The 27,339-nt window shown below is 39.8% G+C and overlaps 1 protein-coding gene across 1 annotated transcript in view; it reads right to left on the reverse strand.

Moving 5' to 3' along the window:
• Positions 1-817: 817 nt before the first annotated feature.
• The window catches only part of LOC122118938 (methylthioadenosine phosphorylase), a 40,747-nt gene continuing 14,225 nt past the window's right edge, over positions 818-27,339 (reverse strand). Inside the window, exons 4-8 of the mRNA XM_042692896.1 lie at positions 26,424-26,591; positions 12,600-12,702; positions 8,997-9,236; positions 4,520-4,642; positions 818-1,527 (exon numbers count right to left, since the gene is read on the reverse strand). Coding sequence (XP_042548830.1) covers positions 1,489-1,527; positions 4,520-4,642; positions 8,997-9,236; positions 12,600-12,702; positions 26,424-26,591 — 673 coding nt within the window. The 3' untranslated portion in view covers positions 818-1,488. The remainder of the gene's footprint in view (positions 1,528-4,519; positions 4,643-8,996; positions 9,237-12,599; positions 12,703-26,423; positions 26,592-27,339) is intronic.

Raw genomic sequence — 27,339 nt, forward strand, 5'->3', positions numbered from 1 at the left:
ACTGCAAAGTTACCAATGATCAAGTAAATTATGTAAATCCCTTAAACAACACTACTGTTTAGACTGCTATTTGACTCTTGCTTCATTAACAAAAACTGTTTTTAAGAACTTAATTTTTCTAAGTCCATTTTTAAATTATTTTTTTCCTGTGCCAGTACTGGGTCTTAAACTTAGGATCTTGACACTGTGCCTTAGCTTTTTCACTCAAGGCTGGTACTCTAGCACTTGAGCCATAGTTCCCCTCCTGGCTTTTTGCTGGTTAACTGAGGATGAGTCTCATGGACTTTCCAGCCTGGGATGGTTTTCAACCACAATCCTTAGATCACCACCTCCTGAGTAGCCAGTGTTATAGGTCTGAGCCACTAGTGCCAAGCTCCCATTTTAATTTTTACAACTTCATTACTTGATTATACTCACCATAGAAAAATATAATTAAAAATAAAAGAAAAAATATCCAGTACATGGTCTCCAGATATAATGAAAGATTATATATTTTTCCTTCAAGTCTTTTTATACATCAATACAGTATTTTTGTTGTTGTTGGTCGTGAGGCTTGAACTCTGGGCCTGGGCGCTGCCCCTGAGCTCTTCAGGTCAAGACTAGCACTCTACCACTTGAGCCACAGTGCCACTTCCTGTTTTCTGAGTGGTTTATTGGAGATAAGAATCTCTCGGGCTTTCCTGCCTGGGCTGGCTTTCAACCATGATCCTCAGATTTCAGCCTCCTGAGTAGCTAGGATTACAGGCTGAGCTACTGGCTTCAACACAGCATTTTAAAGATAAAACTAGTACTGTAAAATTTGTTACTTTTTAAAAAAATTTCCTACTTTAGAACAATTTCCTTAGGACATTACTATGTGAAAATATGATCTTCAGTTGATTGTTTCACAGCATAATTATAACTAAACCTCAACTTACCTACAACTGTTGGATATTCAGATTATTGAGTATCTGCTATTAGAAGCAACACTATTTAACATCCTTCTTTATACAAAGTTCTTCGCATGTATCTGATAATTTTTAGAGGAATTCCTAGAAATACCCAACAAAGTGCATAAGTACTGTCAAGCTTCTGATGTATTTTGATAAACTGACCTCCAAGAAGACTGTACCAACTTATGATCATATCAAAACAAGCAGCCTGAGCCCTATTTTCTTTCTCATATTCTCTGGCAACAAAGAACACTGGATATTGTCCCTAATTTTTTGTTGCAAATTTAATGGGGGGGGGGGGGAGGTGAAGTGGGATCTTTGGTTTTTCCCTAAAATGTAAAGTTTTCCCTGTTCATTGGTCATTTGCTTCTCTTCTGCATCCTGAATGAGTGTCAGTCTTTTCAGCAGAGTCTGTAATACATTCAATGTCTTGTCTTTCTTACCACATTCTTCTTCTGATATAGGCAGGGGCATGTCTTTCCCCTGTTCTTCAAGTAAAACTCTCAATATGACTAGTAGCAGAAAGTCTTCTTTTCTGGGGCAGTCATGCTTTCTTTTAATGTCTTGGTAATAAAACAGAAAACTGGGCCATGTTCTGAAAGGAAGAAAGCAGGCAGAGATGGTAAGTGCTGCAGGTGGGCATGCTAATTATCTGGATTGCTTGTTAGAACGTATTTAAAACAACAAAACCCATTCAGATTTTGTTTTTGTTGATTAGAGTGAGGACTTTATTTTTAGGTGGGGACTCTCTTTAGATTGGCATGTGTGGCCTTTTGATATGTCCCATGGTGCTTTTTGGGAAATAAGTTATCCTAGGTTCATCTTCTGTCCTGCCAAGTGCAGGGACTGTTTATTTTTTGAGGAAGCCCCAGGTCATTTTAGTGAACAAGCACATTTAGAAGATCTGGGTTAAGGCATGCTTTTCAGAGTGTCATTGCTCCTGGAAAGCCTCAATGGATGGCACTAAGAAATACATGAACGCAGATCCACTAAACCAGAGATTCTATCACCTACTCTATCACCTAATCTGTATCTCTAGATTCTCCTTGACTTACAATGGGATTACAACTTGATAAACTCACCCAAAACTGAAAACATGCATCACATCCAACTTGCAAACATGCTGGCACACATGCACTACAGACTAGCAGTTCTCACCTTCCTAATCTCAGAATTTACTGGGGAGCTTCAGCTTGCTACCATTGTCCAGCCTGGCTCCAGAATATATTATCTTTTCATTAGACTGGGAGAACATGGACCCCATCAGCCTCAATAACCTTGTTTAGTCTGACATAATGGGTTTTGGATAAATTTTTCATGAAAGGAAAGGAAGAAAGAAGAGTGAACAAGACAACAAAACAACCATCTGAAACCTCTCTGGCCTGCCCATGATGGGAGACTGCTCTCTCCTGCAGGTCTCAGGAGACACTGCCTTCTGTAGACTCCAGGGGATCATATGAGTGAGTGGCTCTGCTTATGTTCAGCCTTCTTCCCTATCCCTCTGTGCCTCAGTCTCCCCACCTGAGAAATGAAGATGGATGCAGCATCTACCTCTTATCACTAAGGAGATACAATGTTCTAGACCCAGGTTGCATGGGCCTTGAAGAAGGCATTGCCTACCCAGGGCCTTGTCCAGCCTTCCCCTATACTGTTCCAGGCCTCCTATTGTCCCTGCCCAGGCAGTGCTGTATCTGACAAACTTTGAAATCTTTCCTCTCACCCTCTAGGGATTCTTTGGAAGTACATTTACGTTTCCAAGGGGAGAGTCCTGAGCATTTTTATTTTTCACACCACCTGAGCTATGACAATTTTAACAAGGTTGGGCTTGGCTGAGGGCAGACTGTAGTCTGTGCCTCTTGCTGGAACACATCTGGGCTGAGTCAGACACCATCTGGTGCCTCACCCACCAATGTGCTGGTGACTGGTCTAAACTAAGGCTCAAAAGAGGCCTCCTATCTTTAGATGTGAGTAGGGTGAGATCCCATCTGATTCCTAGAGTGGAGTTACAGGCCTTCTTTTCCTTCCCAGCCTTCTCTTCAGAGGGTCTCAGGGCAGGAGGTCCTTGGTTGGCCTTTTCTGAGGTTGGTTTCTACCATTTCTGGCTGCAGAAAGGCTTGGGAGCCTACAGCTCAAGGGGAATTGTGAATTAGGAGCTCAATTATTCCTGGCGTCACTGGCTCCACGCTGCCTCCTCTATATACTAATAGTTGCCATTTATAGTCATCTTCATTTGTATCTGAAGACATTTCCTCCTAAAGGTCTGAAGGGTTTTACCACTGGGCCACCTTCCCAGCCCCTCTACTTCCTTTTTGTTTGCTGCTACCAGGGTCTGAACTGAGGCTTTTCATTCTCTTTATTTTATTTTTCCAATATCAAGTTATGACTTAATTTTTAGGCCTTGTGATCTGTTTGGCTTTCTTGCTCATGAATGGCACTCTACCACTGGAAAACAAATCTTTCAGACTTTCTAGCCAGGCTGGCTTTGAACCATGATCCTCCAAGTCTCAGTCTCCTGAAAAGCTAGGATTACAAGCAAGAGCAGCTACTGATATCTGGCCTAAACTAAACATCTAAACCAAATTCACTAATTTGTAGAATATATTTTTTGTCTCTTTTTCTTAAAATTACAATGGTACTAGGGTCTGAACTCAGGGCCTTGTGCTTGCTAGGCAAGTGGCTCTATCCCCCCCCCCCCCCATCTGTTCTTCATAGGTTAAAAAAAAATGGCTTCCTACGTCTGAACACTTATAACACATTTAAAGGCGAAGAAGAGAGTATCATGTATTCATTGGAAGCCATTTTCATTAATACCATTTGTTTACTATAGATATATACATGATTGAAACCAAGAGACATGTTTTCTAGTAGTAAAGGGATTTTTGGTCTCCCCAACGTTTCCAGTCTTAGATGCTGAGTCACTGATGTTGCAGCGATGTGTTGGAGTCTGCTTGTACCAGCTTGTGCGTGCCACTTCCTAACTTCTCATTGGCTCTGGGTTGGTAGTTTCAAACCAGCTTTGCTAGATAGAGCACTCACACTGTGTAAATCAGCGATTATTACAAACCACTCTTATCACACAAAACTCCTGGCTCCAGTTCCTGGGCTCCTAGATGGCATAGGTTGGGAGGGTGCCCATCAATCTTTCATATTTTTCCTCAGCTTCTGTCATAAAACCCAAGAGTATAGATATGCTCTAGGACATCTCAAGAAAGAGCCTCTTTAGATACCAGGATAAATACACAAACTCAAAAAATTTGAGGCAACTCTTACCTAATGTGGTTAATTAAGACATCCACATGACATCATGTGTTTTGATCTTAAGAATACACTCTAGGACAATATGAAGCATGTGTGACACTAGATAAGGAAACTCTCCTGACCTCAGTCTCCAAAGCTCTTAGCCAGAAAGTGATTGTACAGCTTCACAAGGGCTGGTACAGTAGTAAAGGCATGAAACTCACTGAAGATAAATCCAAGTTTGCATAAAAAAACATGAAGAGATGGACCAAATGTGAAATTCAAGTAAGAGAAAAAAGGAGCTAAGGATCTACAGGAGAGTCTGCTTACAGATGTGGAAGGACACTTACCTTCAGGTTATGGAGAGTTTCTGACCATTCCATAGACCCTATCTGAGGTATGGTAGTAAGCAGTAAACTTTTAGCTTTATTGGCATTTTCCTTCAGGGTCTTTAAAACACGGTCCACTGAAACCTGGAAAAACAACAACATAGGATTTCATTAGAATTTAAAAGTCCATTGCTTTCTGCAGAACATTTTCCTGCATTCCAGCCTTGCTATGGTGTGCATGTTTGTGTCCCTCCCACATGTTTGTGTTGAAACCTAATCCTCAGGAAAGAGTATTAGGACATTTGAGAGGTGATCAGGTGGTAAAGGAGAGGTTCCATGAATTGGGACAGAGGTTACAGAGTATTCCTTCACTCTTTAACCATGTGAGGTTCAGTGTGGAGATGTCTAGGAGGAAGTAAGTTTCCCTGTACATCGAATCAGCTGGGACTCCTCAAACTCTAAAATGGTGAAGACTGGCCTTTTTTTGTGTGTGTCTAGAAGTTTAGCCTAGGTATTTACCTGTGATAGTTACCTGCTGTGACAGCAGCCTGAATGGACAACACAAACCTAAGCCAAACCCATTTAATACAAACTCAAGCCCTGGAGCCCAGACACTTCACTTATCACAATAGTTTCAGTTCTGGGGAGAAACCCATCGGTATTTCTGAAAAGCACTGAAAGCTCTCAACAGGATATCTGAAAAATTACCTTAGATTAACAGAGTTTTAAAATAAGGCTGTTCTCCCTGTCCACAGTAGAATATTTTCTAGTCTTAAAAGGGTTGCTGTATTAGATAACCAAACAGAAGGGGTATGTGTGTGTATGTGTGCACACATGCTTGCTGGTACTAGGGCTTACTTGGATGCTGTTCCTTAGCGTTTTTGCTCGATGAGGTGACCTACCACTTGAAACTCCAGCTCCACTTTTGGCTTTTTGGTGGCTAATTTGGAGGTAAGTGTCTCATGCACTTTCCTGCTCCAGCTGGCTCTGAACTATTATCTTCAGATCTCAGGCATCTGAATAGCTAGGTCAATAGGCATGAGCCACTTGTGCTGATCTAGCCTCCATTTTAAGTCTAAGTACTAATGAATTAATAGATTGGCTGTTAATGTCACAAACTAACAAAGAAAACTAAACTAACCAGTCAAACAAACAAAAACAACCCTACTTAAGCCAGGTGGTGGTGGCTTACACCTATAATCCTACTTAAGAGGTTGAGATTTGAGGATTGTGGTTTGAAGCCAGCCTAAGCAGGAAAGTCCATGAGACTCCTATATTCAATTAACCACCAAAACACAGGAAGTAGAGCTATGGTTCAAGTTGGTAGAATGCTAGCCTGAAGCAAAAATGCTCAGGGACACAGTCTGGGTGCCAAGTTCAGGCCCCAGGACTGACACATATACACACCCACACATGAACCCAGTCAATATGTGCTTCCAGACAATATAACAAAGCACCATTTACATTCTTGAGTTTGATCAAATCTCTACCAATTTACAGAAAACATGGAAAATAAAGAAGTCTGTTAAACTATTGTTAGATTTTAGTAATCAGCAAACTTAAACTATGAGAAACTCAACAGGACAAGGGCTTCCTTCCTCTCTTTTCCCCTCCATTTTGTTGAGAAAGCTCTCTTGTAGTACAAGTTGGCCGGGACCTCATAATATTCCTATCTCTGTCTCCCATGTGCTGGAATTTTAGGCATGTGTTATCATGCCCAGAACTATGATTTCTTTATAGAAATGTTACTAGAAAAAAACAACATAAATTACAATGTGATTATGTTTGATACTTTCTGAAATGTATCTGGATTAAAATCATAGATGAAATGTGACTGGTCATAAACTGATGGAATAATTGATGTACTTAGAAAAAAGGTAAGAGCAGCATGAGTGAGGAAGTTTCCACTACTGTGTAACACAAAACAGTGGCCAGCTGGGGACTTGCCAAATACAAGATAAGGCCTGGCTTTAGCTGAGTCATAGAATGCAGGGACATGAAGTGGCCAAGAGCTTTACCTTACTCTTACTTTTTCTATGAGCTTTTCCTGTGACTGATACATCTGCACTGATTCTGACTTCTTTTGCCTTTGTTTCTGCTCTTGGGCTCCACCCAAAATGCCCTTCCTACTGACCCTGTGACTCACAGGAAAAAATCTAACCCTCTATTCAAGGTCAACTCAAACCTCATAAGTTATAATCTTTGCAAACTTTTCTGACAATACTCCCCCTTCCCAATTCCCTTGTGGTTACCATCTGACAACCACCTTCCTGTTGTACATATACTAATGGATTTATTCTCCTAGTAATTCTGCAAGGTCAAAATTATAACTAAAGAAACCATACCCCCAAGTTAGACAAGAAATGTAATCACTACCTTACTTATGTAACTGTAACCCTCTGAGTATCACCTCAACAATAAAATTTTTTTAAAAAAGAAACTCCATCCCTCAAACTCAAATCTGGTTTTATGTCGCAGAAAGGCAACACATCAAACACGTCAAACTACCCTAGTATTGGTAGTCATGGAGAAATTAGAATTAAGGGCAGGTTTAGGCAACTCTAGATGCTTCTTTGCCATGCCAGGTCACATATTTGTTTAAAGCCCAATGCCACATGACTGGCTGAGTTGATGTCATCTCTGTGTATGTGCCTCCTCTGTGGAATTAACCAAGTTTGTCTTCATGACTAAACGCTTAGACAGAGTTTAGTTTCTCTGTTTTTGAATAAGTATCTCTGGGTGCTTTTCAACCTTCTGCAAGGGAGGCATATGTGTTAAGACTGACAGAAAACTCCAAGCAAAAATCAATCCAGCCAAGCTGGAGCTTTTCTTTTTTTCCCCCCTAAAATTAATTAATTGGAAGCAGCTTCACAAAAGTCATGAGGCTGAATTGTCCCATGAATTACAAAGTTGCCAAACCAAACATCATGGTATAATTTAAGTTAGGATTTTCACATATCTTACATAAAAAGGTATATTACTACTTAGCAACAGCATATCATAATGAGGAGTCAAAATAAAGAACTCACTAGGAAGAAAGAATCTAGTTTCACCTGTGTCCCCAAACACTGCACACATGAACAGATATGGCAAGAATACCTTGCCTTGTTTTCTGTGAAACCACCAGCACCAAGAATATAGTTAGGCAGCATCTACACTTCTTGCTTCAAAATTCATTCACTATAGTTTTGAAAAAAGAGGGAATATTAGATTAAGAAGAATTTTAAGAAGCATACCATAAATATACAACATGTGGATAGTAGGGGATCATAATTTGACCAAACTTTTTAAGATCAGAAGGAAAATGAGAATAATCTCAGCATTTGATTATATTAAGAAATTAATACTGTTTCAGTACAATGATGGTGTTGCGGTTATTTTTCTTTAAGTTGAAAGAAGACTTTTAATTTCAAAATGAGAATGGGGGTGAAGGGGTGGGGGAAGAAGTTATATAGGGGACTATCTAAAACAGGAGATTAGCCATAGTTGGTAACTGTGCAGTTGGGTTTCATAGATGTTTAAGGTTTTCTACAGTAAAAATGTTTGTTTTGAAAGCTTAATTTCAGTGTTCAGCATCCTCAAAGTCTAGCTAGATCTTGTTTCCCCTGCCTAATACCTCCTCACCCCCATAGCCAAATTAAATCCCTACCAGTCTGTAGGCCCTGCTGTAGCTAGCTCATCCTTCTCCCTCTCTCTGTTTCCCAATCACGTCCTTTCTCAACACACTTAAGCCAGGAAGGGTTCTCAGACTTCCAATCTTGGTCTAGTCATCTGGATAGTACTTCTTCATCTCACAACATTGTTTCTTCCTAACCTTTAGTTTTCTTATTTTGCTAATTTCTGCTTTCTTCCTAGAAGGACTTATCTATTTACACAGCATCCAGCAGTGGTAGGTTTAATAGATGGATAGAGACAGAATCTTTTTCCCCCTGAAAGTAAATGTAATAAATGTAGCACTGCTCAAGGAAATTACAGTCAAAATACACCTTTATCCTTAAAGTAAGGCTAACTCTCAACATGATTCTTAATAGCCACATGTCTACAACGTAATTTTAACTGTCGATCCTTGGATGAGTTCCCCTGCTTTTGCCATAAGGATCTTTGTTAGCCGGGCGCTGGTGGCTCACGCCTGTAATCCTAGCTACTTAGGAGGCTGAGATCTGAGGATCGTGGTTCAAAGCCAGCCCGGGCAGGAGAGACCGTGAGACTCCTGTCTCCAATAAACCACCAGAAAACCGGAAGTGGCGCTGTAGCTCAAGTGGTAGAGCGCTCGCCTTGAGCTGAAGAGCTGAGGGACAGCGCCCAGCGCCCAGGATCTTTGTTCATAATTTCCAGTGAGACCTCTACAAAATATCTGCTAATACCTAATACTTTTAAAACTTTGTAGAGAGAGAGACACTTTCTGGAAGTAATACAGAAGGAATAAAGATGTACCCTTAATGGCTCATTAAAACTTAGAAACCCACACCACACATGTTGAGAAGAAAATTCCACCTACTGCTTCTTCATGCTCCTTCCAGCAATCGTAATCTGTCGCCATGGCGATGCTTGCATAGCAAATCCCAGCCTCCTTAGCAAGAACCACCTCTGGAACTGTGGTCATATTGATGACATCTGCCCCCCAGGTGCGGAACATGAAGCTTTCTGCACGAGAGCTAAAACGAGGCCCCTCGATTGTGACCATTGTCCCCTTTGAGTGGCATCGAAGTCCTAGCTTCTTAGCAGTCTCTATGAGGACCTAGATAAAGAAGAACAAACTGAAAACATACAGTCAAGCTATGATTTTATTTCCCCATGATGTTTAGCAAGTTAATTACTTAAAATATGCTCTCACTCTATACTCATTTACACAGTTCTCCCAGCCCCCTGAACACATAGTTCATAGCTACCAGGGCAACACGGGGCTTTCTCTGTACTCCACATGTTCCCTTATGTGCTTTAATGCCATCTCTTTTGAACAACTTCAGGAAACTAATGTAGGCTATGAATCCAGACTTGATTCCTAGCTCTTGATCTCTGAGGCTCCCCTAAGGTGCCTCTTGTATTCCCTCCTCCCCACCAGCCCCCAACAGCTGTGCTGAATTCTACTTCCTGAGCTCTTGAAAAATTAGCATTCACTTCTCTTTCATACAGAATCTGTGGCCTTTTAGAAAAATCTTTGTTTTGGGGTAGAAAATGATTTCTCTTTTGCCTGTTGCAATTCCCAGAATCTATAGTGAAGCGAGAAGGGGGCTATACTGACTTTCTTCTGTCCAAGAAATTTACCTTGGGGCTTTCTTTTATTCTCTGAACAAGTATTTTAGAACTATTAAAACTTTCATTGTTTTGTCCAGAGTTTTCAAATTATCAGTTATCTTCAAATTATCAGTTATTTTTCCTACTGTCTTAGCCTGAGCTTTAACATTCCCTTTGTGTGTGAGGTGGTGGTGGTGTTTTTTTGGAGTACTGAGGTTTGAACTTAAGGCCTCCCATTTGCTAGGCAAGTGCTCTATCACCTAAGCCATATCTTCAGTCCTTTTGGCTTTATAGTTTATTTTCCAGATGGAGTCTCTGTTTTTGCCTGGATGGGACTAAGATCTTGATCTTCCTATCTCTTCCTCCCACATAGCTGGGATTATAGATGCATATCACCATGCCCCCAGCTTTCAAAATTTTTAAATCAAATTAGTAACTATTAACCACTAAAACACCATTGAAAGTACTTAACGTCTTTATGCTTTATCTTTTTTGTCTGTAATAATATTGTATAATTCAGATATTATAAGGATTAAATAAGGCACACAGTAACACAAAATTGTGTTGGGAACATTGTAAACACTATTTAAATGCTAATGTAGTCCTTTAATGATGATTGGTACCCGAAGCTCCTAAATCTTTTCCAAATAACAGGCAAAAGGCCTTGGGACATTACATATCTAAAATGGAATAACTCAAAGTCAAAAGATTTAGCAGTGGATAATGAAGATATCAAAATATATTGTACTTATCTTGCCTTCAAGTGTCTTTCAATCCATCTGTATATCCTGGCTAAACTTCACAGTGGTTTCATATACCTACCTACCTACCTACCTACCTACCTACCTACCTACCTACCTACCTAGGTCCTCACCATTACCCTAAGAGCTAAGTACCCTGATTACAGGAAAGGAAAAAAGGAGACTTACTGATATGGGTTGAAACATATGGGCTGATAACACCATGTTAAGGCAGCAGAAAAAAAAAAAAACCTATTGGGTCCAATTTAAGTTCTGAGGTAAGATGACTTCATGTCTTTGTCTTGCTGAAGCTATTAGAATTCTCATAGGGGGACTAGCAACATGAGGTTACCAAGTTAAATATACTTAATGTGTCAGAATTTGCAGATTATCTCCCGAGATGACTACAAGTGGTGCCATTTCCACAATAGTTAATAAATTGATTACACTTTCTAAGATAGTTTAAAAGCTCTTTCATAAGGAAGAAAAACAAAATAATGCTCTATCGACTTATTTTTGCCATTTTCTCAACTGCCCTCCCCAGCATTCACTCAGTTCTTGGTTTGACTAATACTAGCTGAATCAGTTTGATTTGAGGGGGGTTAAATTATATTGGAAACTAACACCACAGTGCCACATTGATATGCATTTTATGCAGGTCAGTGGTGCTTCCTTATTCCCAGCCAACTCCTAGTTCTCCAAGCCCCTGGTTTCTTCTTGGCAACGAACCTCAGATTTCACGCTGACATGCATATCCTCTCTTAGCCTATTTTTCTAAGAGGCCTCTATATTCACATAGACAAGAATTTTATTCCTACTTCATCTTACCCTGAGCAGCAAATGTCTTTTGGTCAGTGCTATATTTGAGAGTAAGATTAGTAGTAGCATGAAATGAAATTATCTAGAGACATATATATTCAATGATATGAAATTATCTATATTATATATACACATATAAACTTAATCTGCTATTTTTTAAGGTTAAAAAAGTGTACCTTTCATACAACTCATAAAGAATCAATTTGCAACAGTATAACTGAAATACCTTCCTTCCACAAGTCCCATTTAAGAATCTGGATTTGTGTCTGAGATCAGAGTAAAGTTCAGATATCCTTGCTGTTCTCTACAGAAACTGGTTTCTCATAACTACCTAGGGCTGAACATAAAAAGCTAAAAGAAATCATGTACTTTCTACATGCCGGTGTTAAAACCACCTGAACAAGTGTTATATTCACTAAGTGAATTTGAAAGACATATTTTACTAAGCAGTTCTGGCAACAGTTCGGTCTTTTGAATTGTGCTTGACTTTCAAGCCTAAGACTGTAAGAATAGCACATGTGGATCAGGCAATGACATAAGAGTTCCAACAGACATTTTTTACTTTTTGAGAACTACAACTTAGGTTCTTTGCTTTGTATCATGACTAGCCTTGGTGTTGCTGCATTGTTTACTACAATGTTGGAGAAGAGGCAAGATAATGAGCAAATGAGCACACTCAAACTGGCAAAAAAACGAAACTGATCCATTGTTACATTATCCATAGTAATGTGATTCACCAACCATAGGGTGTTCTGTATTGACAGGCACAGGTCAAGACACTTGTAAAGTTTTACCTTTCATAGGACAAACTTGACCCTAAGTAATTTAATTTCATACTATATACTCATGACTAATATGTTACCCTATAAATATTTAAAAGGTATCCTGACAAACTTGAAGTGTACTAAAAAAGAAAAGTAGGTCACAACTCTGAGTGCTTCAGATAACAATGACTGAGTAGCAGCATTATTAACAAAGGGAAAACACTCTTTATAAAATCTTTTTTTTTTTTACTGTGAAAATACTGTACAGAGGGGTTACAATTACATGGGCAAGATAGTGAGTACATTTCTTATCAAGCATTGTAGCCTCCTCCCTTGTTTCCCCTTCCCATCCTCCCCCACCCCCCCAATCCTCCCCCCTCCCAAAGTTGTAAAGTTTCTTTTTGACATAACGAAAAATCTTGTATTAATAAGCACACTTGAGGGAGAAAAAGGGCCCACCTGTTCAACCAACTGATATAACTGCAGAGGACACCTCAAGCTCTTATGCTCTATTTTGATACATCTTCAAGAAAGACTACAAACCTCTCTTGTTTTGGGGCAAAATGGCTCAGCCATTGGAATATGACACACTCCTCTTGCACAGGAATGACTCCCATCATAGAAGGTCTGAGGCCTTATCAAGGTCCTACAAAAAAAAAAGAATTAATAAAGCAAAAGTTTCTTTTTCTTTTCTAAGCCACCTGGTCCATCCTCTGAAGGTCAACCCTTTAGTTTTCAGTCCAGAATCTACAGCTGCAGATAAGATGATGACAGGCTCAGAATGGTATGTGGCTCTTTGATGTGTTCCTTAACAGAATATTAAAGTGTGACCATATGTGATGGAAGGTACAACTGAACCATGGGTTCAAGGTGAGCAGGTAAACGCTTAAGTCAGTCAGAAATGTCTCACTCTCTCAAATGCACAGGACTACAGAATGAACCAGATATACCTATTGCCCAGATTCATGAATTCCCCAAAATTTGTCGAATTTGCTTCATTTGTCCACTTTTTCATGGGTGCAAATCCCAGGCTTTGATGCAGACCATGTGCAAGTTTCATCAATGTCCCAAAAAACTCTTTAAACAATGGCTTTATTAGAATCATGTTCCAAACCAATGTCTGTACATCACATTTCACAGTCAAGTCTCCAAATTAAGAGTAAATCCAGTTTCTAACCCCAAATATAATTTTTAGGCTAAAGGCCCTGAAGAAGCTGTTATCTTACCCCCCCATATGAGGTCTCTTTCCTGCTTTATTTAGCTTCTTCCTCTACCACTAATTTCTCAAGAGTCTTAGAGTTCAGGTTTTTTGGCAAATCAGCTTTGAATCCTAAAAAGAGTGGCTAAACACGCTCAGAGAGACAAAGGGTGCAGCTTTTCTCTTATATGCAGAAGCTAGACCTAAAACACACTGGGATGTGATAAAATTATACAGGACTCTAGGCATTCACACACACTGAGACCGAAGGATACTCTTAGGAGAGGAACACAAAGGCGCAATCTATGTGCATCTGATCATATAAAGATTTATCAAAATAAACTCCAGGAAATGGAACAAGCAGTTTTTTTCCCCTTTGTTGCTGTTTGTTTTCTGTCCCGTTTGTTCATTTATTTGTATTTGGGAGGATAAGTGGGGGTATAGAAATGGAGGGATAAAGGGTGAACAAATGCAGAAGTGGTCCTTACTAGACACTATGTTGAAAATGAACTAGAGAGCGAAGGAATGGGTGACATTGTTCAAAAAGAAATGTACTTATTACCTGCCTTACATAACTGCAACTCCTCGGGGCTGGGAAGGTGGCTCAGTGGTAGAGCACTTGCCTTGCATGCCTGAGGCCCTGGGTTCCATTCCTCAGCACCACATAAGCAAAAAGAAAAAAGCCGGAAGTGGCGCTGTGGCTCAAGTGGTAGAGCGCTAGCCTTGAGCTGAAGAGCTGAGGGACAGCGCCTAGGCCCAGAGTTCAGGCCCCACGACGGGACCAAAAAAAAAAACAAAAAAAAAACAATAACTGCAACTCCTCTATACATCACCTTTATAAAAACAATAAAAAATTCAAATTTAAAAAGAGTAGCTAAAATTAATCCAATGCCAAATCATTCAAAAATTACTTGCCATAAGTTTATTTTTTTTTATTGTGAAAATACCGTACAGAGGGGTTACAATTACATGAACAAGTAATGAGTACATTTCTTATCAAGCATTGTTGCCTCCTCCTTTGTTTCCCCTTCCCATCTCCCCCCCCCCCTCGCACCAAAGTTGTAAAGTTGGTTTTTTGACATAAAGTCTTGTACATCTCATTGTTGCAATGAGTCCTCCTGTATTCCTATTTAAACAATTTATTATCTCCAAATGGCAGTAACAAGAAGGTTACAATTTAACATGTCCATGTTACTCCTTCTTGATCAGTTACCCTTTCCATCACTCTCCTTTTCTCTTGTTTTCATGAGAAAACTGTTTTTTGGTGTTGGTCTTGGGGCTTGAACTCAGGACCTGGGTGCTGTCCCCTGAGTTTCTTTGTGCTCAAGGATAGTGCTCTGCCACTTGAGCACAGCTCCATTTCTGACTTTTCCTGAGTAATTTATTGGAGATAAAAGTCTCATGGACTTTTCTGCCCAGACTGGCATGATCCTCAGATCTCAGCCTCTTGAGTAGCTAGGATGATAGGCATGAGCCACTGTTACCTGGCTATAAGAAACCCTTTTTTTTTTTTTTTTAAACTTATACTCATTAATAAAAACCCAAAAAATTTGAACTGATGAGTAACTCAGAAAAGATAGTCGATTTTTTCTAAAAAGGGAGGTAGAGAGAGGGGTGGGAAGGTTTAATGTGTCTATGGGAAAGGCTAAATTAATCCCCAAATAATTCCACTGGGGAATGAGTGACAGGTTAACTGACTGTTCCAGCCTACATAAACAGAAGCTTTTCTGTTTGAAAGATTAATCAAGAAAATGATGCCACACCCTCACCTCCAGCTGGGTTTGTCTTCAAGGAGACAAGTATCTGAAACATCCCCATTTAAAATTTTGATTATAAAAGCAGGCAAGAAGGATATCCACTGATTTTACACCAGCATACAGCCTATTTTATCTCTCTGCCTGACTTGCCTCCCTGTCTCTCCCTATCCTATCACCCTCTTATTCTGCCCTTGCTTTTAGTCTTAAGGTATAATACATAGTATGTTTTGCTGTGTTCTATTCATATGCTACTTGCTAACTAAATTCCCTCTTTCAAGACAGTTTATATATTTCTTTTTAACAAAGGTCCCTGAATTCCTAACTATATTGCTTATATCAAATAGTGAAGCCTGTTCAATTTTCCAATATTAAAAAAATGCTTGTCTATTCATTTATAAAGTCACCAGGATTAAATCCACCAGCAGATCTGAAGTAAGGTCGTGGCTAGAGACAACAAGCAGTCAGCTAAAGCTGAGGTCTCAGAACATTCAACTCTGTAAGGGACCCCAGGGAAATAAGGACATTAAATCCTATGTTTCACTATCCTGTCACAACATCAGAAAGGCAGCTATAGGTAAGAAATGCTTCTTTATAGCCTACCTACCTATTTGTGGTGTTCTGCACTATTAACCTAAGGGTCACTTAAGTACAATGAAACATTAAATGACTGAAACAGAAATCTCTACGAAAAGCAGCTTAAGCTGCATAACATCTATAATACAGAATACAATTCTGAGCAAGAACAATGGGATTTACCATCACAGCTAGAGTGGATGACATCTCCCAAGTAAATTTGACAATGAAATATATATAATGTGACCTACCTCTGAAGGTCTTCATTAAAGAAATCAGATGTTTCGCAATTCAGATAAGAGCCTGGAATAAATCGGCCATGCACATACCCGTAATAAGAATTATTACCTGACTAAGCTACAAATTCACATCCAATTTCCAGCCAAAATAGCTTATATATTGACAACTGTAGTTCAACCATATGCCAACCAGTGATAGTTCTGCCCCTGGATTTGAATTTCATCACTGAATGTGTGTCCTGAGCTACTTCAACAACCCAAGTTCTTTTAAGCCATGAGAAACATCTTCACTGATACAATCTTGAAACCTTGTGTGCCCTTCAGATTTCTATATTGAAATCTTAACCCATAATATGATGGTATTAGGAGGATGTACCTAAGTCATAGGACAGTCCTTATGATTGATATGTCAGCAAGCCAGCTATTACCTTCCTGCTATGTGAGGATGATACTCAGAAACCAACCCTCAAACAGATCTCTGGCATTTTTTTCTTGTATCTCTCAGCCTTTAGAAGGTGTTTAGCAGCTATATCAGTCTATGGTATTCTATTTCTGTAGTAGCCTAAACAGGCTGGTGTAAGAATGCAAAGAAAGGGCTGGGAAGGAGGCTCAGTGGTAGAGTGCTTGCTTTGCATGCATGAGGCCCTGAGTTTGATTCCTCGGCACGACATGAGCAGAAAAAGGTGGAAGTAGCACTATGGCTCAAATGGTAGGGCACTAGGCACTAGCCTTGAGCTGAAGAGCTGAGGGACAGCGCCTAAGTCCAGAGTTCAGGCCCCATAACCAACCAACCAACCAACAAACAAAAAAAGAAATGAAAGGAAGAATGCAAATATTTCCAGTGGCTGTTATCTCAATAGACTATAATACAGTGCCACCTTCATTTTACATATGAAATAATGTTCCCATGTCCATATGCTAATCCTCAGAACCTATGATTAGGGTAACAGGTTTAATTAAGACTACCATGAAGCTGACCAGAAAATAGAAAGATTATTCTGGATTAACTATGTGATAGCAATGTCAGCATAAGAATTCTTTCACAGGTAAGTGGGAAGCAAGAGCCAGAAGAGTGGTAGAAGAATTCTGCCCATCATTACTGGCTTTGAAGATGGATGGAGGCCATAAGCAAGAAAGGCAGAGCAGAAAGGGTGAGGGAATGGATTTCACCATAAGATCCAGAAAATAATGAGCCCTTGTCACCTTTGTTGGCTTTTTAGACCATGAGATCCAACTTGCAGAATCAGAAGATAATAAATTTGTGCTGTTTAAGCTACCAAGCTTGTGATCCTTTTTTTTTTTTTTTTATTGTGAAAATACTGTACAGAGGGGTTACAATTACATGGGCAAGATAGTGAGTACATTTCTTATCAAGCATTGTAGCCTCCTCTTTTGTTTCCCCTTTCCATCCTTCCCTCCCACCTTGTGATCCTTTGTTATAGTAGCAATAGGAAGCAGAAATATACATTTCTGTGACTTTAAGAATGACCCACATATGGCTTCTATAGTAGTAATGAACTGTTCCTCAAAGTCTGCCTATGCTGGCTTCAACACCCTTTTAGCAAAGCAAAAATTTTCACTTCCCCATTGGCTTGGAATCTCATTGTAAAACACTTATTTCCATCAGGGTTCCACTGGTCAGTTTTGTATGTTTCTCCTCCAACCCAGGAGTATGAATCTTGATGGGTTTTAAGTCATGGATACCCCCCAAATTACTGTCAAAGGGATATGTACTTTAAAAAAATGCACACATTAAAAAAAAACAACAAACCTGTTGATTTTCAAGAGTGAAGAAACCAAATAAATTGTATACTGTCAAGAGAAATGAGTTCAAAATAGTCAAGGGGAAAACACTATACATTTTCAACCCATAGAGCCTTACAGGTGGGCTGTTTGTTCAATCAAGACCCTTGAATGAGCACAAGGGCAGCTACTTGTTAGTATTTGTTCTTAAGGGAAACAGAGTTGCAACAAGGAAATTACCTGTGCCCCGGCAAACATAAGCATAACCACATACCTCCTAGGTGGTTTCCAAACATGACCTATGTCTACAACAAGCCCCAGCACGCAGATATGAGTCAATTAATTCATTGGCAATTAAAATGTTACAAGTGAAGACTGTTTGGGAAAAATAATTCTACCAGCATCATTAAAAAGATATCCAATAGTCAAACAATAATATGTATGGACAGAGAGGGAATGCTGAGATGAACAATAATGGATTAAGAAGCTGAGTGGGCTTGTCTTTTAATCAGAGGAAACTGAAAAGCTACAAATTCGGAATAATATCATGACAATCTTCCCATTGCTTTAATTTTAAGAGTCCAGTTGGTTATAGTGCCAAAAGAAAGAAAAAAATTGATGCTTATATCCTGATGAGACTGTTCAAGAAATAGATTGTATACCTTCTTATTTTTGATTGTATTTTATGAGGTCTTGCTAAATGGTATGCTGTGTAATAGTACATGAATAAAAAATCCTGCCATGTGTAACAGTATACGCTTATCTCTGCTAATTGCGAGGTAGGCGTAGAAAGATCATGGTTCTAGGACAGCTTGGAAATAGCTGGCAAGGAAGTCTATCTGAAAACAAACCAATAAAAAATAAAAGCACAAAGGCTGAGGGTGTGGCTCAAGCATAAGCCTGACACACACACGATGATAAGACAGTTTACATACCCATAAAAGAAGATAAACTACAGTATGTAGGCAGTGCTTCCTTGTTAGCAGTTAAGACCTATTATTCTTATCCAGCAGTTTCATAATCATCTTGGTCACGTTCCTAGTTCATCTGTGAGGCTTCCTCAGGTCCAATGAGATCAATGTTTTAGGCTACTCCCTGGGGAACCATTGTACATACATCCTGGTATACCTACCTAGAACATGCACCATATGGTGTTTTTATTCTTAGGATCATAGTAGCCTAGAATGAAGGCTGTGTGGAAAGCCATAAACATTTTACCTTTTATTTTTTTTTGGTACTGGTACCAGGGCTTCAACCCAGGGTTAGACTTCCAAGTGCTGGGATTTCAGCCATCATGCTTACCTCATGAGTTTTGATTTCTAATCGTCACACCCTACCAATGCCCAAGAGAGCTTGAAGAGATACATGGCATCTGAGTACACCCTACTTGGGGGCCAGTACTTTATGTAAATTACATCATGGGGGAAACCCAAAGCAGGGCTGTCTCTGGGCAGGGAAAATTAACGGATATAGACCCATCCTTTAGCACTGTGTGTTTACAGTGGGACTTTCCTGATGAGTCAGAATGATCACAAAAGCACACCCAGGGCTCTCCCAATACTTCTTGCAAGAAGAAAGCAAAACAAAACAAAACAAACAAAAAACAGGCTTTAAAAGGAGGACACCAGACCTTAGGAATCAATCCAGCTCCTTCATTTAGCAGATGAAGACAAGTAAGTGACAAAGGAATTTGGGAGATGAGCCAGAAAGGAATTTGAAGGTCTCAAGTCTACTGCATTCTTCAAGCAAAACTTAGACCCTGCAGGCCAAACAGTACAACATGCTGGCCACACTTTACAGAAATCACTTTGCAGTTGGAATCATAATTTACTTTCTTAAATCTTCATTTTTGATCATATTATTCCCAATGTAAAACAAACAAACCAATGAACAAACAAAAACAAATACAAAAATCTATATGTAAAACATTAATGATAAAAATCTGCTATTGAAAAGTCAGAAATTTAAGGGGTGTAGGCACAGCTCAAGTGGTCACTTGACTAGCTTGGGGAAAGTGAAAAAATAAAAAACCTTCCACCCAGCACCAATGGCTCATGCCTGCAATCCTAGCTAGTCAGGAGGCTGAGATCTGAGGATCGCAGTTCAAAACCAGCCCAGGCAGGAAAGTCTGTCAGACTCTTCTCTCCAATTACCAACCAGAAAACTGGAAGTGGCGTTGTGGCTCAAGTGGCAGAATGCTAGCCTTGAGCCAAAGAGCTCAGGGCCAGCACCTAGGCCCAGTGTTCAAGTCCATGACTGACAACACAACACAACAACAACAACAACAACAACAACACCTTCCTCTTTACTAGTTTTGTTTGCAAATTTGACCCTGATGTTTTTCAGAGTGACAAAGCAGATCCTACTAATCTGATTATGTGTGTGACAGTACTATGGCTTAAACTAGGGTCGTGTGCTTTTGCTCAGCTTCTTTGCTCATGGCTGGTGCTCTACCCATTTAAGCCACTAAGTCACTTAAGCTGGTTAAATGGGAGATGGGAGTCTTACAGTTTCTTCTGTCCAGCCTGGCTTCAAACCTTAATCCTCTAAATTTCAGTCTCTCAATATCTAGGATTATAGGCATGAACCATTCATTTTTTTAAGCTTAATATGATGTGGATACTTTTACAAATACACGTATCTAGTTTTTCCTTTCATACGTCAATACTGCAAGGCTGAAAACTCAGTAAAGGGAATAGCCACATTCCTCTTCCTCTCCTGATCCCATCAGAAAATTCCAGCCCAACTCCAGATAGCCCACAAGGGCCACAGCCAGGAGCAGCAAAATATCCCATAGCCTAAGAAACTGTTCTAACAGCCTTGTCCACAGTAAAATCCCTAGCTTAGAAAATAGAACATTGCCTTGGTCTAGAGCCCTCTAAACTGCCAAACTCATAAACTAACTGAAAAAAGGCCCAGATCACTCCCTTTCAACTGACTGTATGCAGATGAGATGGCTACAAGTTTCTACAAACTCTCCCCTGAATAATCAGCCCATTCAAGATGACATAGTTCTTCCCTCAAATCCTAGGTCTCTGCATTCACCTACCTTTTTTTTTTCCTGGCCCAAGTGATATCAACCAGGAGACTTGGGATTTCTGTTTTTTGTTTTTTTTGGTTTTGTTTTTGGTCCGGTCGTAGGCCTGAACTCTGGGCCTGGGCACTGTCCCTCAGCTCTTCAGATCAAGGCAAGCACTCTACCACTGAGCCACCTTCCCAGCCCGAGACTTGGGATTGCTATGTCCACCCTCCTGAATGTTTTCTTAGGTTGGAAAGTGGTGTTTTGCTGCCTCTGGGATGGGAGTTTCTTCCCACTGGACACACATGAAAAATCATTTGAGAATTTAAGTGGTTCATCATCATCATATTCTTGTTTGAATTCTTCATCTTCTAAGGCTAATGGGTACAACAGTGGCAAAATTTGCTGGGAGATTTATCTTCTCTCTCAAGAGTAAGACCCATTAGGAATCTAACGGGTTCCCTGGCAGCTACAAATGGAAAGAAATGAAGAGACACCATTTAGCTTCATGATCTCTGTGGAAGTTTCTGGCCTACTCCTGACTTGTTCTGGGCATGTCTCACTCTTATAAAGGTCAAATCCTTTTCTAGGTGGTCCTGGATCTTTTAGATATTGTTAGGATTCAGGGACTCAGAAGAGGGAATCCAAGAATTTCAGGGTCCACTCAAGAGTCCCAAAGTCACGAGGAAGACACCATTACGGTGATAAACTTTATACCATCTCCCTCCAAGGTGCTTTTGGGCCTTGACTTCCTACAGATTTTAGATCCCATCCATCATGGTAAATTCTTTCTTTCTTTCTTTTTTTTAGGGTCCGGTCGTGGGGCCTAAACTCTGGGCCTGGGTGCTGTCCCTCAGCTCTTCAGCTCAAGTCTAGCGCTCTACCACTTGAGCCACAGCGCCACTTCTGGCTTTTTTCTTTTTGCTTATGTGGTGCTAAGGACTCGAACCTAGGGCCTCAGGCATGCAAGGCAAACGCTGTACCACTGAGCCACCTTCCCAGCCCCTCATCATGGTAAATTCTGATGGCTATAACTCTTCTCCCTTGAGCATCTAGGCTTGAAGGCAGAGGAACTAAGACATCAATTTCTTTGACTCCCTAAAATCTTATCTTTAGACAATATTCTCCAAATTTTAGTTATGATAATATATAAATCATATTCCCTGGTGTTGACTACTAGGCCTCATGATCTAAGAGGTCTACTCTAATCTCAGAAATACAGGACTTCAGAATGGAGACTTGGGAAGATCTCCCTCAATAGGACCATAAACAAAAGAGAAAGAAAGGCTGGGAAGGTCTACAAACGTAGAGTCTGCATTATTATTAGTCCCATTGGGCCACACTGAGAGCCACTTGGGTCCAGGAATTTGTAAACTGCAGACACACATCTACATGTGGGAAGCATGGTCTGTAATACAAAGGGAAATGGAAGACACTTCCACTCAAAAGTGGCAGCTTCATCTCTGAGAAAGGAGCTATGTATAGATTTGTATGAATGCTCAGTGAAAAGTATCCAAAATGGACTAGATCAATTAGAAAGCAGTATGGTGGTTCCTCAAACAACTAAACATAGAGCTCTCCTCTGACCCAGTAATCCTACTCCTGGGCATTTATACAAATGACCAAATCAAGGCCATACTAAAGCTACCAGTCTAACCATGTTCATTGCAGCACTATTTACCATAGCTAAGATATGGAACCAATCCAGATGCCCCTAGGAAGAGGAATAGACCAAGATGTGGTATATGTACACAATGGAGTTCTATGCTTCCAACACAAAGAATGACATTGCCTCATTCATAAGGAAATGGAAAGACCTGAAAATATATTAAGTGAAGCAAGCCAGGCCCAAAGAAATATAAGTTGCATGATTTCCCTCATTTGTAATAACTAGAATATGTCTATGATATACTTAGCAGGGGATCATAATAGTCCAATTGCTAAGAGCATAGAACCATATATAATGAAGCATATCAAAATGAGCTCCAAGAATTGGAAACAAGAGGTTCTATGTCATGTATATAGTTACTTCTCTTTTTTTTCTTTCTGTTTTAGTTTTCTGTACCCTTTATATACCCTATCTTTTATATAAGCTTATCTGATCCATGGAAGGGAAAGGGAATCACAGAAACAACAGGACAAAGGATGAACTAATAATGCAACAATGATACAACAACGATACTATGTTGGAAATGGACTTTACAACTTGAAGGGGGAGAGGTGTGGGGAATGGAAAATGAGGGAGGGGGTAATAGTGTTTAATAAGAAATGTACTCATTACCTTATATAACTGTAAACCCCTGTTCATTTTTTTAAAAAGGCAGAACATAAGGACCTTAAAACAAGGTTGATTATTATATTCATACTTAATAAAGAAAAAAGCACTACTACAATGTTTAGGACCTATAGAATATGGTTGAGAGACAAAACACACCAATTTTTGGCATCAATGAGGGTACAGAGATACAGACTAAAGGCACAGATTAAGACAGAGGCTGGCCTGGGCAGGACTAATAAGATCACCCATTGTCCATGGCTCAACTGCCCAACACAGCCTGCTTTTGTTGCCCTCTTCACACATTTTGGTTGCCCTTTTCACAAATAGAAACTGGGAGACATCTAGAGGATATACAGTCACTGCTTGGGCACACCCATGGGCATAGTGATAAATGCCTGAGTTATATCACTCAACCAAGTGAGATTTCCTTCACTGATATAAATATAGCACTGCAACAATCATGCTGAGCTCATAGTGGCTGGAAGGGAGGCAGGCAAGGCCTGGCAGGCAAGACAGGGAAGGACGGGCTCAACTTCTAAAGGCCCCATCTGGTTTGACTTGTCTGACGGGATCTGAGAAGAAACATCACTTTGTCCCACCCATGACTGAGCCTGGGAAAGAAGCGTCTCCATCTCTTCAATGTGGTAGACTTTTTTGACTTAAAAAACAATTCACATTTGCTTTATTGTACTTTCCCCCACTATTTTTCTTCATATCTTTATTTCATATTCTTCCCTTTTGCCATCTTCTATTATTTAAAAAATCCTATTTTTATACATCTTTTTTTTTTTTGGGGGTGTGTGTGTGTGTGTGTGCTTGTTAATGTGGATTGTTTTCTCCTTACTGAGTTGTATAGTAGATTAAACTCTTAAAAGAAGGCTGCTTACTAAGTAGATCCTCACTTAAAAGCATAAGAGATATCCATCCCAAAAGATGAACAAATTGCAACACAAAAACACTAAAAATATGAAAAAGCAAGACAGTAAGACTTTTCCCAAAGTTCTTAAGTAAGTCTTCAGTAACTGAGTCCAAAAGATAAGAAGTAGATAAAACAATTAAATAACAATTAAATAACAACAACAATTAAACAACAACAACAATTAAATAACAACAATGATCTTAATACTGTGAAAAAAGAATTGATACCATGTGCCTGATACAAGGCAGGAGGAAGGTTTATACCTGGTTTTGAGCAGAGCTAGATTTTAGTTCACAGAAAACATAAGGGACAGGAAGGCACTGGATGTTTAATTATGCAGTCAATAGAACTCAGAATGAGGGGAGAAAAGAGGAAAAAAGGGGAAAAAAAATCTTTAGACTAGAAGGTTTTTTAAGTACAAGTATATAGTAAAAAGTAGTCTATCTTTGTGCCCCTTTTTGAAAAACCAAAATCAACTATGTGAAATACAAAAAAGGTTTGTGACACAAAAGGGAAAAAAGGAAAGCCCAGATACCTAACAATTAAGGAAATACTAATTTATGCTTTAAAAAAAGTTACACATGTTAAAAAAGTCTTACATTATAAAGGGACAAAGCATAGGTAAAAGCATAAGCAAACTGTGTATTTGGATAATATTAAAAGCATATACATAACTCAACTAAATAGAAAGAAAATAGCCAGATTAAAAAAGTGGCAAAGGCTCACACCTGTAATTCTAGCTAGTCAGGAGGCTGAGATCTGAGGATCACAGTTCAAAGCCAGCCGGGCAGGAAAAGTCCGTGAGTCTCTTAACTCCAACAAACCACCAGAAAACTGGTAGTGCTGTGGCTCAAGTGGTAGAGTGCTAGCTTTGAGCTGAAGACCTGAGAGACAGTGCCCAGGCCCAGAGTTCAAGCCCCATGACCGACAAAAAAAAAAAAAAAAAGTGGCAAAGGAGTATTACACTAGTGGCTCATGCCTGTAATCCTAACTACTCAGGAGGCTGAAATCTGAGGATTGCGGTTTGAAGGCAGACTAGGCAGGAAAGTCTGTGATTTTTATCTTCTGGTTCTTCAGAAAGTAGCACTGTGGCTCAAATGGCAGACTGCTAGCCTTGAGCAAAAGCTTTGGGACAGCACCCAGGCTCTGAGTTCAAGCCCTAGGACCAGCATTAAAAAAAGAGGCAAAGGCAATGAAGAAATATTCCTCAAAAGATAGCATAAAAGCCAGTTACCATGAACCCATGCCTGCAATCCTAACTTCACACACAGGAGGCTGGGATCTGGGGATTGCAGTTCAAAGTCAGCCTCGGCAAGAAAGGCCAAAAGACTCTTGGATACAATTAACTACCAAAAAGCCAGAAATTGTGTTGTGGCTCAAGTGGTAGAATGCTAGCCAAAGCTCAAAGACAGCACCTAGTCCCCTAGTTCAAGCACTAGGACCGGGACACAAACATGCACACACATATGAAAGCACATATGTATGGGCACATGTGCATGTGGGGTACGGGAACGTGGGCACGCACACGCACACACACACACCCCAGCATAAAACTGGCCAAGAGATACATAAAAAATGCTTAATATCACTAATCACTGGGCAAATGCAAATTAAAATTAAAATAAGCTACCATCTTTATACCTGCTAGAATGGCTACTACCAAAAAGGCAAAAGATAAGTGAGGATATGTAGAAATGGGAAAATCTGCACATTGCTGGTGGGTACGCAAAGTCATACATCATTGGAGTAAAGGGTAGGGAGCAGTGCAACCTCTAAGCATATCCCAAGGGAAATGACATCAATGTGTGGAAGAGATGTCCACAGCAGAACGTGTAATCAGTGTAGGTATTCATCAGGAATGGATGAACATTGGAATACTATTCAACCATAAAAAAGACAACTATCATTTGTGATAAAAACTATGTGAATCAAGGCAGATACAAAGGCTGCACTTCTATGTGGAAATTAAAGTCAGGCTCATAGAAGTAGGGAGTGAAATGGTTATTTACTGGAAGTTAGAGATGTTGGACAAATGACATCATATTACAGTTGCATAGGAGGAATGTTTCTGAGATTTATTGTACAATACTATGATTAGCTAATGGTGATTTAGAATGCATTTCAAAACTGCTCAGAATGTAAATCTCAAAAATTGCTTAAGTGAGATAATTTCTTTTTTATTTTATTTTATTTTTTTGGTCCAGTCATGGGGCCTGAACTCTGGGCCCTGTTCCTCAGCTCTTCAGCTCAAGGCTAGCGCTCTACCACTTGAGCCACAGCGCCACTTCTGGCTTTTTTCTTTTTGCTTATGTGGTGCTGAGGAATCGAACCCAGGGCCTCAGGCATGTAAGGCAAGCGCTCTACCACTGAGCCACCTTCCCAGCCAAGTGAGATAATTTCTTTAGCTTATCAATCATTAATAATCATTGTGCAATGCACACATATATCAAAGTATCAAACTGTACCCATCAATCTATAAAATTACTATGTAAAAGACATTAAAAACTAGAAAGTTGTATAATAAAAAGCTGAGAATGAGTCTGCATCCTGCACTGCCCTTTTCTGTGGTTCTCATACATCTTTCTTCTGAGCTTGAAATGACCAGCTATCACAACCTAACACATTTTAGGTGTTTGCTCACCTGTCGATGAACTGATCAATAACGACGATATCACCAGGCTGAATCTCCTCTCTCAGAGAGCCGCAAGCTGTGGTCACTATGATATGAGTACAACCTTCTTCCTTCAAAGCCCAGATGTTTGCCTGGTAGTTGACTTTTGAAGGCATGATGGTGTGCTGCCTTCCATGTCTGAGGGAGAGTGAAATGGTACACAAGTGATCAGGCTGTTTTAATTACAAGAGTAACCTACTACAATGTTCTTCAGATTTTTTCCACTAAAACACTTTTATTGTAATAGGAAGAAGGAACAGATGTCAGGCAATAATTAGTCTATAAGTATTTTATATTCTATGAATTTATTTTCCAGACGCATGCAATAACTCACCAAGGAATCACACTCGTGTGTGTGTGTGTGTCTGTGTGTGTGTGTGTATCTTGATGGGCATGAACACCACAGAGTGAGACATCAGGTATCATAGGGTCATTACACAGAAAAGGAGAGATGGCCATGAAGTAATAAAAACAGAAACACAAAGCCAGTTGCTGGTTGCTCATGCCTGTAATCCTAGGTACTCAAGAGGCTGAGATCTGAGGATTAAGGTTTGAAAGCAGCTGGAAAGAAAGTCTGTGAGACTCTTATCTATAATTAACCACCAAAAAGCCAGAAGTGGAGCTGTGACTCAAGTGGTAGAGCACTAACCTTGAGCAAAAAAAAGCTCAGGGACAGGGCTAAGGCCTTGAATTCAAGTCCCAGGACTGGACAAAAATGAAGTAAAATAAAATAAACCCCAGTTTCCAGATGAATCCCTCTATTCCTTTCTGGATGAGGCTTCACTTTGACAAGCTGCTGTTTCACCAACTGCCGGAGAGAGGCCACATGACAGGAAATAGGGGCTGCCTCTCAATTCCCCTCCTACAAGTGTGATGAACTAGATTC

The sequence above is a fragment of the Dipodomys spectabilis genome, unplaced genomic scaffold (genome assembly GCF_019054845.1).
Source record: "Dipodomys spectabilis isolate Male_0828 unplaced genomic scaffold, ASM1905484v1 ptg000158l, whole genome shotgun sequence".
In the NCBI taxonomy this organism is placed as follows: Eukaryota; Metazoa; Chordata; class Mammalia; order Rodentia; family Heteromyidae; genus Dipodomys; species Dipodomys spectabilis.